The 20,186-nt window shown below is 41.6% G+C and overlaps 1 protein-coding gene across 9 annotated transcripts in view; it reads left to right on the forward strand.

The window, feature by feature from the left end:
* Positions 1 to 20,186, forward strand: part of EHBP1 (EH domain binding protein 1) — a 558,994-nt gene that overhangs the window by 262,287 nt on the left and 276,521 nt on the right. For all 9 annotated transcript variants that reach the window (XM_068232339.1, XM_068232340.1, XM_068232344.1 and 6 more), the window contains 2 exons: positions 13,854 to 14,032; positions 16,775 to 16,823. In XM_068232339.1, the coding sequence (XP_068088440.1) occupies positions 13,854 to 14,032; positions 16,775 to 16,823 (228 nt within the window). The remainder of the gene's footprint in view (positions 1 to 13,853; positions 14,033 to 16,774; positions 16,824 to 20,186) is intronic.

A 20,186-nucleotide genomic window follows, 5' to 3' on the forward strand; every position in this document is an offset into this window, starting at 1 on the left:
CTTGGGCTCCCTTTAAGGCTGTACATTAACATGAACAGCTGGTGGGAAGTTCAGTGTCCTGCTGTCAGCTGTTCATGTGAAAGAGCCCTAGAACCGAAGTAACTTTAAAGCGTAGCTAAAGTGATGTGTGACATGGTGAAATAAACATAGGTACACATAATACTAGCCCTATTAAGAAATTCTTTATAAGTCACTTTCTATTTTCTAGGACTGCAAGAGTCAAAAGACTAAAGTTATCTATGCAAATGAGCTTGTCCACAGCTTGTGGAACTCAGTTTTCCTGAAAAGTAAATGAAGGATAACACCACTGAGAAACTGAGATAAAGCTTTTATTGAGCATTTACTGCAGGGAAGTTAGTTATTTGAGTTTGAAGTCTGTTTGAAGTTTTTTTTTTTTTTAGGTGGCAAGTTTGCATCCCTCACCTGGGTCATATCATATAACATAGTGGTGTTGGTGAAAGGTTGATAAATTGTTGGTTGTGTGACTGCAGTTGTGCACACGTCTATAGGGTTTTTGTTTTCAGACTTAAGCGAATTTATTAAACAGAAATACATGCTGTAAGTGCTGTATGCAAGTACGAAATCCCAATCACTAACATGCCTGCAGTCTTCACTGTGTTACTGATGTCACTTTTACCTCCCAATAGCACATCTTAAAAAAATGAAGTCTAGGATTGATAGATCACTTATGCTCACCCCCTGCTCCAGCCTTAGTAAATCAACACCAGTTTGACAGATTCAGTGAGAAGGAGTTGATGTTTTCTTTTAAACATAGATTGTAAATAAACTGTCTGGTCAAGCTGGTGGTTATCTTGTGAAAACTCCTTAATTAGAGTGATTTCAGTGAATTATTGCCTTGCTGGTGTATATTTCTTGTCTTGCCATAAGCAGCAAAAACATAAATCAGCCAACACACCTTTTAGTGGTGACAGGTTTTGTCTGCGTGGCAGTGAAGGACTTCCACCAATAGGGGGCATTCTGTGCCTTTAGAAAGCACTGTGGTTTTAAACCTTTCATTGTAACCATAACAGCTAGTGTTCTTTATATGTGCACTTTCCAAAGATGCATAGATGGAACTGTCAAGACTGCATCATAGTAATAGCTTTCAACCTTTACATAACTGAAGGAGCAGTAGTGTGTCTTTTATATTTAACCAGATGACATTTAAGTACACCTGTCTTACATGAGGAAGTTGTCATTTTTTGACCCCCGGCAAGTGTTGATTATTGAGCTCTATTTTGAGTCACTTGTTTAGAACATGTATGCAAAGTAGGAATTTTGTGACACCTGATTTAGATACTTGTTCCAGATATGTATTTTACGTAGGAAACCGGCCTGGAAATCAGAGTTGCTGCAGAGTAATTAACTTTTTTTAGGTTCAATTCACAAATTATTTTAGAGGGTTTTTCACTTTGCTTTCAAACAAGTCATTTTATTATTTAGGGCTCGTTTCCACTGTTGCGACGCGATTTCGCCGGCATTCCGACGCTTGTAAAAACGCATGTGGATGCGTTTCCGCATGCGTTTTTACCCGCGATTTCCCGTGCGATTTCGCATGGCACCTAACCATGACACTGCCAGGGCAAAATAACATTGAAAAAGGTGCGAAATCGCGGGTACAAACGCATGCGTTTTTACTATTAAATACATTAGCGGCGATTCGCACAGATTCCCGACGCAGGCGAATTCTGTGGGTCCCGTCGTGCAGATTTGGCCCACCGCCAAATCGCTCCCGCACGCCGCACATGTGGAAACGGCCCCGGCCACTTCAGTGTAACAAGCGAATCCGCATCTCGTCGCCGCATGCGGATTCGCTATGGTGGAAACGAGCCCTTTACTTGCAAAACTTCATGAGGAGAGAGACAGGGGACACGGGAGCTTTCTAAGTGTAGTATTTGGTACCTTCTGTGCGTAAAAGTGAGAACTGGGATGTTACTCACCTTGGGTGGGTTGCTCTAGTCACTAGTGCAACTACATTTTGGACTTGTGGGTAATACTAGTCGCCCACTTTGGTCTCTGTTCTTCACTTTGCTTTGTTACAGGTTGGGGCTCTAACGCATGGAAATTGGGCTATTTTTATACAGGGCATAAAAGTTTTGGCTGCACCCACAAATCAAATTGTTAAAGGGATCCTGAAGTGAGCAGGATATGGAGGCTGTCATATTTATTTCTTTTTAAACAATACCAGTTTCTTGGCATACTGATCTTACTGACTTCAGTACTGTCTGAATCATACACCCAAAACAAGCATGCAGCTAATCCAGTCAGACTTCAGTCAGAGCATCTGATCAGCAACTAGTATTGTTTAAAATATTTCAGCCTCCATAGCCCTCTCACTTGAGGTTCTCTTAAATAATAAAATGCCAGCAAAAATGTACTTATAAATAATGTCAGCGTAATTTCAAACATTTGTTTTGGCACTACTGATCAGAAGAAGAGATCTGCATACTTTCATAGAGGCACTTATAGCTTTTCTTACAGGGAGCTGTGGCACATAAATTGACATGAGAAAGCAGATTGTAAACCAGGAAATGCATTTTCTATTGTGCTGCGCCAATAAAATGTGTTGTGAAGGTAAGCCAGCACCTGCCTCCTTTTAAACGGTTTATAATTATTTTCCTATTGGGCGCCTCCTACACACTATTGTTAGTTACTTCTGTTGGCAGGTTGATATATTTTTTATTTTTTTTAAAGCGAAAAATAACCCTGCATTTCAACTTTGCTCTAAAACATTATTTACAGCATATTATATGCAACCAGCATTTTTTTTTTACTAGACCAGCATTGGAAGGGTTACACACACAGCTTTAAAGTTCCTGGAGAGAACTGCTCCCTGTAGCCGAAGTTTAGATAGATACATTTAAGCAAAACAAAATGTAACAACTGTGGAATGTGACTCACTCTCTCTGACTGCAGGAGTTGGAGGACAGCCAGAGAGTGTGTAACATTCCTCACTTGTTACATTTTGTTTTGCTTAAATGTATCTATCTAAGCTTCGGATGTGTCTGCAGTTCTCTCCAGGAACTTTAAAGCTCTGTGTGTAACACTTCCAATGCTGGTCTAGTAAGAAAAAAAAAATGCTGGTTGCATATAATATGCTGTAAATAATGTTTTAGAGCAAAGTTGAAATGCAGGGTTATATTCCACTTTAATGCTGTGTAATTTTTTTTTTTATAATAAACGATCTTTCTCATCACTCATTGGCCCTTATTACATTAACTTTTTTTCCCGAGCTTTCTCCAAATAGATAAATGTATATTTTCTCCCAAAAAATAACTTATCAGCATTTAGCAATGAAAAAACAAAAAGACTAAAACTTGGATATAAAGGTAATATAATTTTGAGTATTTTCTTGCTTGACAAGGGCATTAAATTATTTTATTAATCAGGTGTCAAAATCTCTCCTGGGAGAAAACTCAGGAGAATTATTATTTTGATGAGCCATTTTGCATTAATATGACACATATTGGTGTCATCCTGCTTTTTTCCAAATGATTCTTGGGGTCATCAAGGCCCTTGCTCTTAAAAGTGTGGTAAATAAGAATTGTTTGTGAATTGCATGGAGTTATTTTGCATTATTTTTGGATTTGATTCAATAATTTAAAGCAAACCTAAAGTGAAAATAAGCAAAGTCCAATTAAGTCCAATTTAGGATTAAGACCATGAGTACTATGGTCTTAATCCTAAATTGGACTTCTTGACATCCCAGTCTTATTTTGGGTACAAAGTACAGAATCCGTAATAACAGTGACAGAATTAATATGAATAATTGTGTAACAAAATCCAAAACCAAAAGGGTAAGAGAGCCCTCCCCTTGCAAGCTTACAATCTAAAGACATGTAGTTTTTCAATGTCCTCTCACGCCTTGAGAGGTCCTGTGACATCCATGCCCTAGACTGGTCAAAGCTGTTTTGGTAGCGGTTTGCACCCTCGTACACACACTTAATCCACACCATCCTTACCGATCATAGTTTGATCATTAGACTGATGTTTCTGTATCAACTGCTTTATAAACACGCAGTTCTGCAATAGCCAAGCAGTGTATATTGTAGAGCAGGGATGCCTGGCAGGAAAAGAGTAATATCCTATGTAGGAGTTTGTAGTAATTCATTTTCTAGCAATCCACCTTGGCTGTGTTAATGAAAATGTCTGGTGAGGGTGCTTTGAACTAGAGGCTTCTAAGGAGATTTGACGTTGGCAAATAATAAAGAGGGGAAACAAGTATTTTTTTTGTGTGTAGTAAGTGAACAGAAGGAACCTCTTGTTTTTTGTTTTGTTTTTTAATTGTGTTGCATTCCCATCTGCAGAAATTCTCACTTTATCCCTTCAAGAGGATCAGAAGCAGCCACACATAACATTTGTTCATAGAACAGCAAAGAGTTGGAACCTTTGACCAATTTCTGTTGCTATCCCTCACTCCCTTTTTCCCACAACAGTCTAATATTCATATTAATTGGTACTGGGGTGGAGGCATCCAGTATACAATAACCCTAACTTAGGCTATCTCTAAAAAATTATCAAAAGAAAGAGAGGCAGTATCTTAAATGTCAAGTCAATTTCACACCAGTTCAAAAATTCAAGCAACAAAAATAGACGAGTTTTGCGGTACTTGCCCAGTTCCTCAGGTCAGTTAAAGGTCAAAGTATGCCTTAAGATTCACTGTTATGTACGTGAGCTGTGAGCACCTCTATCATAGAGGCACTCACGCTCAAAACAGTTTTTTGAACATTTGACATTTGTGTTACTGTATCTCTTCTATAGGTTTAAACTAGATAGGCTAGCTTTCATGCCCAGTGTACATCCATGCTTAAATAAAAGTCTTTTTCCAGTTGAACTGTTGTAAACTCTACTTGAGTGATAAGATACTACCTCTCTTTCCACTCTTTTGGTAATTATTATACATAGCCTTAGTTAGGGTTATTGTACATTGGCACCTCCACCCTAGTACCAATTAGTTTAGACCTCCACAATTTACAGCTTTCTACACAAAAAAACTATAAAGATCCCAAGGAGAGCAACCATCCAGATGCCTGTATTGATCTGGAGAACCGCGCAGGCATGGTAATTTTCCTGCAGGCTTAAATGGTGGTTGCAGAGACTTGCAACCCTCCTTTGTGAGTATAAATCACATTTGCTCATCCACTATAAATATTTTACGATACTGGATACCTACTGTGGATGATTGCAGTGCATATCCTGTTATCATCCAGGGGACAAACCCATTGTTATGTCCGTTGCATCGAACATGTCATAATAGCATTGCGTTTGGTGTCCATAAAAATCGTGCATCTCGGGACTCTGCATTACATCACTGCTTTGAACACAACAGGAGAGACGTGCTGAAACACATCAGCCTAGATCGTATACTCCACGTAAGATCCGTCAACATGGCTGTTCATCTGCTGTGGTCGGTTCCGTGAATCAGATCGTTTTAATGCTGTAGCGTGGCTACTAAAAACCCCCAACCTCTTTATCACCCAAAGCTAACATTTTAAACAAGCTGTGTGATGCTGTGTTCTGATGCTGATCTTGCAAACATTTTGTCCCTGAAGTTGGATTTTCAATTATGATTTCTTAAGGAAAAATTGTCTCCTTTTCCTTGATTCCTTGTCTCCTTTTCCAAAGAGGTTGAATAGACCTGCACTGCCTGTGTTCTGCCTGCACGACGTCCAGCCAAGGCTTTGATAGGCCTCTTTGCTTGTCTTCCCATCCTCGGTGGAGAGCTGCTTTCACAGGGGCTGCTGGCAGCATGTTCTTTTATGTTAGGAATGATGTTGGTTTCATGCATTACCATACATGACTATCTTGTTTTTCAAACCTCTTCTGGTAATGTGCCATATGTCGATTCAAGACATGTGCATTACTCTTTTCCATTCATTCCTCCCATGTCTCAAGTAGCATGGCCAAATTTCCAAATGCTCTCAGGAGAGCTCGTCTGTAATATTAATAGTGAAGACAGAAGACCTAGAACATTTGTAATGCGCTTTTCTCCTGGCGGACAAGTGCCAGAGCTGCAGCCACTAGGGCGTGCTCAGTAGGCAGTAGCAGTGTTAGAAGTTTTGCCCAAGGTCTCCTTACTGAATAGTTGCTGGCTTACTAAACAGGAAGAGCTGAGTTTTTCAATCCTGGCCTCCTGTGTCAGAGGCAGAGCCCTTAACCAGTACGCTATCCAGGCCAGTGCAATAATACAGCACTGTTTTTAAAGGGAACACGAAGTGAGAGGAATATGAAGTCTGCCATAGTTTCCTTTTAAACAATACCAGTTGCCTGGCAATCCTGCTTGTCTTCTTGCCTGCAGTAGTGTCTGAATCACACACCTGAAACAAGCATGCAGCTAATCGTGTCACAGAAACAAATGATTTGCATATGCTTGTTCAGGGTCAATGGCTAAAAGTATTGCAGGCAGAAAATTAGCAGGGCTACCAGGTAACGGATATTGCTTAAAAAACATATGGCAGCTTCCATATAGCTCTCACTTCAGATTCCCTTTAAGTTTGTGAAAATGTACAATTTTCTGTATTTCTGCCTAAATTGCTTAGAACTAGAGAACTATAACCCACTTAAACAAATAGCAAGTTGTTATTGTGTATACCAGGGGTGCCCACACTTTTTCGGCTCACGAGCTACTTTAAAATTTGCCGCGGCCAGGACCCCCGCGCGTAGGTTAGCCAGGTATATGTGCCTGCAGCATAGGTTACGTGGCCTCAGTATAGGTTAGCCAGGTATATGGGCCCTTAGTGTAGATTAGCTAGGTATATGGGCCCTCAGTGTAGTTAGCCAGGTATATGGGCCCTCAGTGTAGGTTAGCCAGGTATATGGGCCCTCAGTGTAGGTTAGCCAGGTATATGGGCCCTCAGTGTAGGTTAGCCAGGTATATGGGCCCCCAGTGTAGGTTAGCCAGGTATATGGGGCCTCAGTGTAGGTTAGCCAGGTATATGGGCCCTCATTGTAGTTAGCCAGGTATATGGGCCCTCAGTGTAGTTAGCCAGGTATATGGGCCCTCAGTGTAGTTAGCCAGGTATATGGTCCCTCAGTTTAGGTTAGCCAGGTATATGGGCCCCCAGTGTAGGTTAGCCAGGTATATGGGGCCTTAGTGTAGTTAGCCAGGTATATGGACTCTCAGTGTAGTTAGCCAGGTATATGGGCCCTCAGTGTAGGTTAGCCAGGTATATGGGGCCTCAGTGTAGTTAGCCAGGTATATGGACTCTCAATGTAGTTAGCCAGGTATATGGGCCCTCAGTGTAGGTTAGCCAGGTATATGGGGCCTCAGTGTAGTTAGCCAGGTATATGGACTCTCAGTGTAGTTAGCCAGGTATATGGGCCCTCAGTGTAGGTTAGCCAGGTATATGGGCCCTCAGTGTAGGTTAGCCAGGTATATGGGCCCTCAGTGTAGGTTAGCCAGGTATATGGGCCCTCAGTGTAGGTTAGCCAGGTATATGGGCCCTCAGTGTAGGTTAGCCAGGTATATGGGCCCTCAGTGTAGGTTAGCCAGGTATATGGACTCTCAGTGTAGTTAGCCAGGTATATGGGCCCCCAGTGTAGGTTAGCCAGGTATATGGGGCCTCAGTGTAGTTAGCCAGGTATATGGACTCTCAGTGTAGTTAGCCAGGTATATGGGCCCCCAGTGTAGGTTAGCCAGGTATATGGGGCCTCAGTGTAGTTAGCCAGGTATATGGACTCTCAGTGTAGTTAGCCAGGTATATGGGCCCTCAGTGTAGTTAGCCAGGTATATGGGCCCTCAGTGTAGGTTAGCCAGGTATATGGGCCCTCAGTGTAGGTTAGCCAGGTATATGGGCCCCCAGTGTAGGTTAGCCAGGTATATGGGCCCCCAGTGTAGGTTAGCAAGGTATATGGGCCCCCAGTGTAGGTTAGCCAGGTATATGGACCCTCCAGGGGTATTTACCTGCAGCGTAGGTTAGCAGGCAGGCAGAGGAGAAGAGGCGGCGAGGAGAGACTCTAGCAGGTCAATGGGATGCAGGAGAGAAGCGGCGGTGAAGAGAGAGGCGGCTCGGCCGCTACGTCATGGCTGGGGGCGGCGCCGGGCACGTTACAAGCACGCACGTTGCTGGCTGCCCGTCGCCGCCCCCAGCCATGACGTAGCGGCCTCGCCTGCATCCCTATTGGCCAGCAGCTAAACACGATGAGCTGCTGGCCGCAACAAACTTTTACGAGACGCGGCCGAGAGGCCGCGATCTACCAAGAAGGCGGTCGCGATCTACCGGTAGATCGCGATCGACCTATTGGGCAGCCCTGGTGTATACCATATATGTAATGATCCAAATCTACATATTTGGGTGGGGCAACATATTAGAATCATTAACCTATAGTGGAAGGATAACAAAAATGCAGTAAATTGGTATGTGGATTATGTAGTATTGGCTAAGGTCAATAGGCTTGTAAAGTTGGCGAATAAGTGGTTGGTCCAATTCCATAATTGGACTGTAGGGATGGTCAATGAAATGCAAATAATTACAAGTTGATGCTAAGTTAATGCAAATGTATAAAATGGAACAGGCAATGATTTGCATCTCATTGGCTATCTCTAGCTGTTGCAAGAATTTATTGAATTTGTTTGTTTAACAATGACATACATAAGACATAGATGAAATAACGTGAAATGGAGAATGTCCGATTTCTACTACTTACTGTAAGTGACAGCAACATAGGAGAAAAGTAATTTATGGCTCATTTTTCTCTGGAAGAAACGTACTTCTTATTTGTGTACGTTAACATTTATTTTAAATTTTAAGATTTTTTGCAACAGAGGTCCTTTAATGGACTCCCGGGGTGAAAACTTTAACCTTTGTTTACCTAGGGCTTCTTCCAGCCCCTAAAGTCATTTGGGTCCCTCTGCGCAGCTATGGTCTACGCTTACATGCGGACAGCGGGACACTGGGAAGGACCGGAGCTGCAGCGAGGGACAGAGTGACCACTAGGGACTGGAAGAAGCCCCAGGTAAGTATAGATAGATTTAGGTTTTCACCTTTTCTTTTAAGGACTGTTCATAGTTGTATTTGTTTACTTTATAAAAGTAAACAGATTTCCATAAACAAATCACATTTTAACCACTTCAACTCAAAGGGTTTTTCCCCTTAAAAAAACAGAACAAGTTTCACCTGTCAGCGCTCCTCCCATTCATTCGCCTATAACTTTATTACTACTTATCACAACAAAACAATTTATATCAATTTTTTGCCACCAATTAGGCTTTCTTTAGGGGGTACTTTTTGTTAAGAATTATTTTATTCTTAAAGTATTTTTAAAAAAATGGAAAAAAAATCATTTTCTCAGTTTTCGCCCATTATACTTTTAAAATACATGCTACCGTAATTAAAACCTGCACATTTTATTTGCCCATTTGTCCTGGTTATTGCAACGTTTATAAATTATGGGCTTGTAATCAGGGATGGACGCAAAACTGAAAAAAATGCACCTTTATTCCCAAATGAAATATTGGTACCATACTTTTACAATTTTAAAGTAATAGTAATATACCCTCTTGACATACATATTAAAAAAGTTCAGGCCCAAAGGTAACTATTTATGGTTTTTGTTTTTTTTATTTTTGCTAAAAAACAAAACAAAAAGAAAAAACTTCTAACTTTCGGGGAGTGTTGGGAGATCAGGGGTTAATTTAAAAAGAAAAAATAAGGTAAAAATAGGTACTTTATTGAAAAAAAATGCAGATGTACTATTTGGCCACAAGGTGTCCTCAGAGGTATCTTATTATGTGTAATATTACTATGCAAACAGAAAGCTCTGCGTGGACGGACTTTGGGAATGGCGGCGCCGTCTCATAGACGGCTGCGGTCATTCACACGGGGACTTAAATCAATGAATGGGAACTGTGTTCTCATTCGTTGATCTAGCGGCTAACGATCGGCGGTGGTAATGAGCGCGGGGGCGAGCGGTGACTTGCAGTGGGGAGGGAAATGGTAGCTGTGCCCCTGCAAACAGTTATGCCATTTTGCAGGGATGTAGTTACTTGTCCCGGGGAAGGGGAAGTGGTTAAGTCATATTTAGGGCTCTTTCATATGGAAGGCAATGCGGCAAGTGTAGTGCGCTGTTAAGCCGATAAGAATAAGCACCTTCCAGTTGCCCTGTAATGCAACTAAATAGGAGCATCTATATCTCGCGCATGGCAGGTTAACACACAGTGCAGCTAACGAGGGACTTTACTGAATATAACTTAATAAAAGTGCTTATTTTGTACAATATTTATTTATAAAGTGTTTGGTCAGTGTTTGTGCATTGCAATGGCTTTCCTCACCCTGATTACTTTCTTCAATTTATCAAAGATGCCGACATCTTTACTGCTGGCAAGGAGAATCACTGCATAATGCTTGTTTGTTGTGTGTTCTGAAGTAGAGAACAGAAATGTAAAAAAGGCGGAAATTTGGGCGCAGGGTGAAGCCAAAAACATCTCACCCTGATGTAGCAAATTTGCCTGGCAGCTTGAATTACTATTCCCCCTCCAAGGCATCGTACAGATGTGTGGAGAGCGATATGTGTATAGTTAACACTGCACATGATGCCCTCATATGGCTAGTACTAACTAGGCTATCTTTCCTGTTCGCTGGAAAATCCTATGTGCAGGATAAGGCTGAGAGGGTAACTGCCACAGAATCCTCTACAGGATCGCTTTAAAGAGGCATGATGGTGACATGTAGTAGAATGCAGTAAATGTATTCAGGATACCCACTTTTACATGAATTTTCTTGGTTTATATGTAGAGATTGCTGTATATTTGTATCTAACCCCATCCTCACAGTGATGCTTAGCCTGGGCTTTATTTCTGTGCGTAATTCTCCTCCCATAGCATTATGGAGGACCAGATATATTTGTACTGGCTTCAGAATGCTCAGTAAACAAACATTCTGCAAAGATGCACCAGACAGGACTAAAGGTGTTGCCATCTGTGAAAATTGCAGAATGTAAAACAGGCAGAGGAAATATTTTACAGTGGGCAAACACTGATTAAATCATTTATAAAATGAATATAAAAACTAAGCAATTTTAATCATGATTTTATTTCACTACAGTTACTATTTAAAGTTCCTGTTATAATTGCAAAACATGCTTTTAAATAAATATGAGACCACGTAATACAAAGAATTGATACTTACCCGGGGCTTCCTCCAGCCCCATGATCTGAGCCCCTCGCCGTCCTCCAGAGGGCTGCCATTCAGCTGCAATCAGCCTCGGTAACTGGTTCAGTCGCATGAGTCGGGGTCTTCTGCACATACATTGAAGGTCTGCGCAGTTACTGGGGCTGATTACGGCTGAACGGCAGACCACAGGAGGACGGCGAGGGACTCAGACGTGCTTATGGGGCTGGAGGAAGCCCAGGGTAAGTATCGATTCTTTCTATTATGTAGTCTCTGGGACACTTTAAGTCCTATTAAAGAGAATCTGTATTGTTAAAATCGCACAAAAGTAAACATACCAGTGCGTTAGGGGACATCTGCTATTCCCCTCTGTCACAATTTCGCCGCTCCCCGCCGCATTAAAAGTGGTTAAAAACAGCTTTAAAAAGTTTGTTTATAAACAAACAAAATGGCCACCAAAACAGGAAGTAGGTTGATGTACAGTATGTCCACACATAGAAAATACATCCATACACAAGCAGGCTGTATACAGCCTTCCTTTTGAATCTCAAGAGATCATTTGTGTGTTTCTTTCCTCCCTGAGGGGGGAGTGCATAGCAGAACCACAACACTGAAGAACTTGGCAGCCTTCCAGACACAGGCTGACAAGTCTGACAGGGGAAAGATACATTGATTTATTACAGAGACTGTGATAGCAGAAAGTGCTGCAGTAAGCCAGAACACATTAGAATAGCGTTTGGAACTTGTAGGATGATAAAAAACAGGATGCAATTTTTGTTACGGAGTCTCTTTAAATGTAGTAACGACACATACTCAAAAATGGCCTTGTTTGGCTTTTGAATTCCTAGCTCACGGCTTTCATATCTGAATTGGGACAATCAAAATTGCTTTGCATCTGTACTACTTGTGTCTTCAGTTTCATCTGAAACCAGAGATACGGCCAAACTTTCCTCAGGCAACAGGAGGTTAAACCCCCGTGCAGTAACGTTGTCAGGAATAACACATCTGTAAACATCAAGACGCCATTTGTGAAGTGTCATCTGCACTTTCAGCATTGTCATCAAAGAGACAGCAAAATGTTGAAGGAGCTCTTTTATTTTTCGACTGTCATTTTTTCCCCATTGTAACTGAGAAGATAATTTTACATGACTTCATTTCGGGAAGGGTGTGTTTCACTCTGTATAGTGCCTGAAGTGTCTAAATTACAATCAAGCTGTTTTTCTCGGCACCATTTTCGTCCAGACAGAAGTCTAGAGCTGCCGTACATGGCAGGATCCATCAGAAGAAGCACGCCAAAGGCTAAGACTGCATGCAGCCTCCTGTGTGTGTCTGCAGACTGACAGCTCTACTGACATCAAAAGATTACAACTAGAGGTGGAGACCGCACAGTCTTCTCCATAGTAAAATAAGCCTGTATGTTCCTCACCGCTTTGTAAAAACTGCCATACATCATCTCATAGCATCACGTTCTTATATATAAGTAAAGTGAAATGTTCTGCTTCAAGTTCAAGTGCGTATGTATATGCATGAGGGGTGGGCTGAAGCCTGAAGGTCAACTTTCACAGGAGATGATAGAACAGCTCTTACTGACATGGAAAGATTAAAAGTAGAGGTGGACCCCGCATCGTCCTTTCCATAGTAAAACAAGCCTATATGTTCCTCACTGCCTTTTTGTAAACACTACCATACATCTCAAAGCATCTTGTTTTCATAGATTAGTATGTACTGTATTTGCATGAGGGACCGACTCTTTAAGGGCTGGTTCACACTGGCGTTTTTGCGGCGTTAGTGTCACTGAAGCGAGAAAAAAAAATTATATAATTGGTTGTGTAGTAAGCATAATTACTAGAACATTAGTAGCAAAGAAAATATTCTCATTTTTATTTTTAGTGTTTTTTTTATAACATTGCATCATTCTCTAATATTTGCGGTTTACACACTACTCAGCATTGTAAATGATTTTACAGAGCAGGCTAGTGAACTATTGACCTGTCCTCTGCAGAGAAAAAAAAAAAACAGTGACTGACAGTTGAGATAACGAGCTTCAGAAGACAGAGCTCTCTGCGACTTTGAAAGTCGTGGAGCTCAATGGCTCTTTTGTGTAGAAAACCGGAGTTTCTTAACTCTTCCTGTACTGAAAACAATATTAGACTTATGTCTCTGCTCCTAATGTTTTATTTTGTAGCTGTACTACACATACAAATCATACAAATTATTTTTACATGGTACTGCTGTTGCGTTAATCAGGGATATCTGGAATTCAAAGTAAAACTGGTTTAACAGAATATGGATAGGATATTTACTTGAATACATGTCAGTCGGGCGTAGAAAATAATCCATCATGCTTGCTTGTGTAGTTTGCAAGAGTTGTGCATTGTCTTTTTGCAGGTAAGTGAACTCTGTGCAATGCTCTGCAGAGATGAGCAGTGGAATTCGTAATTAAAGACAAAAGTCCACCATTCTACCTTTCCCGTCAACCTTTCCACCTTGCCTGCAAATTCTGCCACTCATCTATAGTGCTCCTCATTGTACCGCAGTTTGCAGATTGCTACAAGTACTTGGGTGACATACTGCATGTCACAATTTCAAATGTGTGTGTATATACTGTATATTGTCTGCTTCAAATGACATTTTATGCCTCACAAGTTTTTTTTCTCATAGGCTTCCGTTGTGTGTTTTTTGAATATCAATTTTAAAAGTTTGTTAAAGCTTATTTTTATTTATTTATTTATTTTTACATCACAGCCAAGTCCTTTACCAAGTCCAATTCTGGGGAGGCAACCCAATGCCAGCCAGTCACTGCTCGCATGGTGCAAAGAGGTGACCAAATCTTACCGAGGCGTCAAAATCACCAATTTCACCACCTCCTGGAGGAACGGCTTGGCGTTTTGTGCAATATTAAACTACTTTAGACCAGACTTGATGTAAGTAAACAATCCAATAAAATCTTTGTGTAGATGATGCTAACATTTGTATAGCTTTATTTCTCCCAAAGTGCTTGGGTAGCTAAAGAGAGCTACAGCCATCATAGGGCACACCCACTAAGCCACCCTGGTAAACATTTGGTAGTCTTTCCCAAGGTCTCCTTACTGGTTAGGTTCTGGATCCAACCAAGATTCAAAAGTTGGTCATTTCAGTAACTACTCTTAGTTACATACAAGAACATTTGAAAGCATTCTCAAGCTTGCTTATCTCTGGTCATAGTCAAATGTAATCATTGCTGGCTGAAACTCTCTGCCTGTGTTTTTACTTTGCCCCATCCCTCTGCTGAATAAACACATCACCCTGACAACAGCTGAGTCACTTCAGCAGAAAAGGAGGTTGGCAGAATAAAGACACAGGCACAGATAGATTCTCGCCGACAATTATTACATTTAAACAAGCTACTGCTCTCTTCAATGAATTTCTTTTCTTTCTTCTTCTTTTTTTTTTTTTTATTTATTTATACACAGTGGATACTTTTTTTTTTATGTAACTATAGTTGCAGAAATTGTAGTTCTTGGAGTATATTCCCACTTTAAAGTGTACCTGAGAGGGAAAAAAAGTTATAGTTAAGATATACTTAACTAGATGGTCAATGAGCTTTTCAGACACAACCAGGCTTCTGTTTGTGTCCAGACTCCCCTCTGTCTTGCCGCCATTCGTAGCTGAGACTGGGACAAGCCGGAGCATGTGCAGTCAACTCTGTGTGCTCTCACATGGCTGTGCACTGCAGCCATTGCCGAGAGCATCCTGGGCATACGCAGTTTGGAAGCAGAACAACGCATGCCCAGGATGCTTCCAGCAACAGGTGCTGCGCACAGAAAATGCCACCATGTCTGGACCAATGGTATTTTTATCCCCCCCTTCCCCCAGGGTTGTGTACAAATGGACAACATGTGAAAGGAGACAGAAGGGATTATGTACACCCTCAGAGACAGGTCATGTGACTGCTCTCAACCAATCCTGAACAAACCTAGAACAAATACTGGATCATATCTATGTAATCACCAGAAGATGTGCAAAGATGGCAAAAATTAGTGATAATCAAAGGTGGTTTAGACACTGCTGCAGTCAAATAGATCCGCAGGTAGCCAGGCAACTCGTATCGCTTAAAAGGAAATACTGTAAATATGGCAGTCTCCATATACCTTCAGTTATCCTTTAAAGGGAAGGTTCAGGGAGGGTATTGAAAAAATAAAATCAATTTCCACTTACCTGGGGCTTCCTCTAGCCCGTGGCAGGCAGGAGGTGCCCTAGCCACCGCTCCGCAGGCTCCCGGTGGTCTCCGGTGGCCGACCCGACCCGACCTGGCCAGGCCGGCTGCCAGGTCGGGCTCTTCTGCGCTCCAAGGCCCGGCACTTCTGCGTCCCACGCGGGCGCGCTGACGTCGTCGGACGTCCTCCGGGGCTGTACTGCGCAGACGCAGAACTACTGCGCCTGCGCAGTACAGCCCGGAGGACCTCCCTGAACCTTCCCTTTAAATCCAGTGGTTATACACAAGAGTAAAAGGGGGAGGTTCAGTCAGCCCTTTTGTTTAGTTTTGCCCTATGTACACAGGTGATCCATTACTTTGGTGGTTTCCTTTTCAACATCTGAAGCAGGAGGCTGCCCTATTTATTTACTTTTAAACAATACCGGTTGCCTGGCAGTCCTGCTGATCCTCTACCTCTAATACTTTTAGCCATAAACCCTGAACAAGCATGCAGCAGATCAGATGTTTCTGACATTATTGTCAGATCTGACAAGATTAGATGCAGCCTTGTTTCCGGTGTGATTCAGACACTACTTCAGCCAAATAGATCAGCAGGGCTGCCAGGCAACTGGTATTACTTAAAAATAAATAACTGTGGCATCCTCCATATTCTTCTCACTTCAGTTGTCCTTTGACAGATTTTTCTGGCCTGTAGAATCAACACCCTGGTTGTGAATTTCAGTATAAATTTATCCTTTCCTCGCACCTGTTCCTTCTGGCAATGAGCAGTATAAGAAAATATTATTTTGGCATAGTGTGTACTGCATGAACCTGTTTGTTTGCTGGAGCAAGAAAGTAATATGTACCGTCTTCAAACCCATTCTTATGCTGGCCTCCCTCATAGCCTCAGATCTGTCAGAAAGGTTCAGGTCAGCGCTAAATCCGATTATAGCTGGGAATGTGGAATGCTGGTTCTGAAAGTGTTAACAACCTACATTTTGACTATCAATGTCCCCCATTCATTTAGGCTCCCATCTCCTTTATAATTTTGCTCTGCCTTAATCCTATAGAAACTACTGACCTCAAGATGCTATTAAAAATTTTGTCCATGTTGAAATGAGATGAGAGAAATCAGCCTGTAGGTCTTTGAACGCTGACGACAAGGGATTACCACATGGCAAATTTGGCTGTCAAAGCGCGTCCCTGGTCCTTGTTTCCCATTTTACACTAAAATAATAATAAAAAAAAACTTTGCAAAAAACCTGTAGGCACTGAAACCAGTCACAGCCTTAGTATTTATTAATAACATTTTGCCTTCTTTAATTTTCCACGCTATTAGTTTTGTTGATTGAATTGCTGAATAGTTACTTGTTGCCATACAATTTGATTGTATTACGTTTCATTATTTTTTAGATTGAACCTGTTAAAAGAAATAAATGTATAGTTTTACATCAAATTTAGTTTTTACCCACTTTGCCATTTTCTCCTTCAGTGACTACAAGTCCCTGAATCCTCAAGATATTAAAGAAAATAACAAAAAGGTAAGTTCAACAAGGAACATGCTGTGTCTTTTATTTCCAAGGCAAAATGTTATGCGTTATCGCTATTATATACATGCATATACACATATTGGCAGGTGTATTTACACCTCAGTTCATATATGCATTTGGGTGGAGCTCACTGCAGTTGAATGAGGTAACAAGACTTTTGGTCTGAAGTCATAGACCAGTGTGGTAGGTTTGGTTCTCTCATTCACATGATGCAGTTACTTTTATCTGGAGGCAGTGGGGTTGCTCTACCAAGGTTAAAGCGGTATCGTCACCATAAAAATCAAATTTCAACAGCAACTGGTCTGAGTGTAATAAGTGATACAGATGCTAATCCTGCATTCAAAACTTTAAAAACTTGTTCTGCTGTTATGATTCGGAGTTATCACATACTTAAAGAACACTGGATCTTTAGTAGTCGTGCCAAAGAATTGCATGCTGGGGGTTCTTTTTATCTATAATCTGTTCCTCCTCTTCCCTTTATTACCCTGCCAGCTTCTTATCTGAAACCTAATCCCCTACTCACTTGTGTTTACAAGCAAGGCTGAGGTGACTCAGCGATTGGAGGAGACAAGAAAAAAAGTAAAGGGCAGAAATGACATCACGAGTTAGCCTTAACTGTGGGCAAAAGACATGGCCCACACCAGGAACAGAATTCTCGTAATTTACTATATAACATTCACTGAAATCAAAACGTGGACAGTATAATACATGTGTTATGTAAGTAGATCAAGTATTTATCTACTTATATATGTTTTTTTTCCCCTGGCATAGTATGGCTGATCCTACTGCTCTAAAGGGAATCTGATGTAAAAGGAATATGAAGGCTGCCATCTTCATTCCCTTGTAAGCTATTAATGCTGAGCTTTTTGGCTTTAGTGGTTTTTGAGTAGGAATTTTTAATGAGATGTAAAGAATTCCGAGCTGACAAAGGATTATGCAAATTTATGCAGCTTGAAGATGGACCAATAGAATTGCACCTTCCCAGGATTTGGGCCATTTTCAAGCTTCATACATTTTCATACAACACCTGCAACAAGCATGCAGCCAGTGCAGTCAGACCAGAATGAAAGCATGTGATCTGCATGCTAATTATCGGCCAGTAGCTTAAAGTATTGGAGGCAGAGCACCAGCTCAGAAGTCAGGCATTGTTTATTAGAGAATGAAGATGGCAGCCTCCTTATTCCTCTCACTTCAGGTTCTTTTTAAAGGGCACTATACATCTAAAATGTACATTCGTTTCAGAGTTCAATGTACTTTATTCTCGGTAGCTCTCACTTCATGGGTGTAACAAGCAGGGAGCATCCCCTACGATTGCAGGGGGGCCCAAACTACTAACCTTCCCTCCCTCCTAAACAGGGGACTATACTTCAGATCAGGTGTCTTTGTGGCTACACATGCTATAGGTGTGAAGATCATGATGGCCACACCTGTTTTATGAACATTGTAAGATGGGCCCAAAGACCATGAAGGTCACCAAGGGGAGGCGAGTAAAGGGGAGTGAACATGGGGGGCGAGGGGGCAATCAAAGATTTGTTGGGGGGTCCCATTTTTTCCCTTAATCTGACGTTTCTAACCTCTCACCAACAGGTTTTGGACTAGCCGATCTCCTTATTGGGGATTCTCAGGGTTTTCTTTATTTTCAAATCCTTGTTCAGGCCAACTGCTAGAATAGCGTGCTAGCAAGAAGGTCGGCTGGCAGATGTCTTTGAGATCCTACTTAGCCAGGAAGTACTATTAAAAAAAAAAGGAAAACTTAAAGTAAACCACAGCTAGCATAATTGGAAGAATTGATACTTACCTAGCGCTTCCTCCAGCCTCGTAAGCACGTGCGAGTCCCTTGCCCCCACCCCCATGATCTGCCGATTAGACGCAATCAGCCCTGGGAACTGGCTCAGTCACGTCCAGTCTGGGTCTTCTGCGCATGCATGGACCTCCCGCGTATGTGCAGAAGACCCAGACTTGACGCATGCACACAGATTGGACTAGCGCATGCACAGAAAGTGCCGACCTGATCGAGTCAGGGGCTGCTTTGGAGGAGATCGAAGGAGACTGGTTGAAAGTGTACCTGCAGCGAGGGACACATAGGCTTCTAGGGGCTGAATTCTGGTTTCTGATGGGATTCAGCCACTACTGCCGCCAAATAGATCAGGAGGGCTGCCAGGCAACTGGTATTGTTTAAAAGGAAAGACATATGGCAGCCTCTACTTCTCGCTTAAAGTTCCCTTTAAGTGATAGAGGCAAGCATTAGCCTCATAGTAGCACGCACTATATAAAAACTCCAGTCCATATTTGCTGGACCACTGATAATAATAGCGTATTTCAGCTGTAATTGGGCCTTTTACTGTAGCCAGGAGCAGATAGCTGCCACTGAAGCCAAAGTGAAGCCTTTTAGGTAAGTCTTTTATTCTTTTTACATTTTAATTTTTTTATCTATTCGTTTTAAATATTAACCCCCTCCTGTCATTACATAATATTGAAATAGGATATAGAGGCAAATGCTCACTCACCTTAAGTGCCTTTTGGTGAAAGTTGGGTCACACTGATAATGCAGGTCATTGGCCCTCAAGCTAGAACTAACACAGGCTCTTCCTCTAAAATATAATTATGAATCCGCTTTGTTTCCTTGCCAAGAAGTCACACATCTGCAGTGTTCTGTATACATTACACAAAGCGCTCTCATTTATGTTGGCTATGAAGATTCTTACACAAGCTATGAAGAGGTGTGGATGCTTACTCTGCACATTACGATGTATGTACTGTACATAGACTGCACTTCTATGGGTAAATGACTGCAGTTTACAGAAGCTCAATAAATGTGAGCACAGCCGTATAGGAGTGGAAAGAGGAATAAAGCTGGGAACAGGAAGGAGAGACTAAAGCCCCTATGTAAACACAGTTTATTTCACAGATCTCTGCAGGCCTGGTACACACATCCAATTTTGATTGACTAATGATTAAAGAACAAGAGACACCCATGCTAACCTACAAATAAAAAACACATATATAAGTAGATAAATACTACTCCTACTTGCATAACAGATGTATTGTGCTATCCACGTAATGATTCCTGTGAATTTTATAAAGGAAAAGCAGAAAATCCTATTCTATGCAGTGGCCATTTTGCCACGCTAATGCTGACATCATATCCTCCCTGACACTTGTTTTCACCCCTCCCTTCTCTTGCTCATTGTGTATTCATTAGCTGCCCTCCTCCCAGAGTCTTCAGACACTCCCACTGAGGTGTATACTAGGAACTGCACTGTCTTTTCTTTTTTTTCCTCTTTTTTTCTCTTTTCTCCTCCAATCACTGAGTCACCCTCAGCCTTGCTTGTAAACACACGTGATCAGAGGTAT

This window comes from Hyperolius riggenbachi, chromosome 4 (genome assembly GCF_040937935.1).
Source record: "Hyperolius riggenbachi isolate aHypRig1 chromosome 4, aHypRig1.pri, whole genome shotgun sequence".
NCBI classification, from domain to species: Eukaryota; Metazoa; Chordata; class Amphibia; order Anura; family Hyperoliidae; genus Hyperolius; species Hyperolius riggenbachi.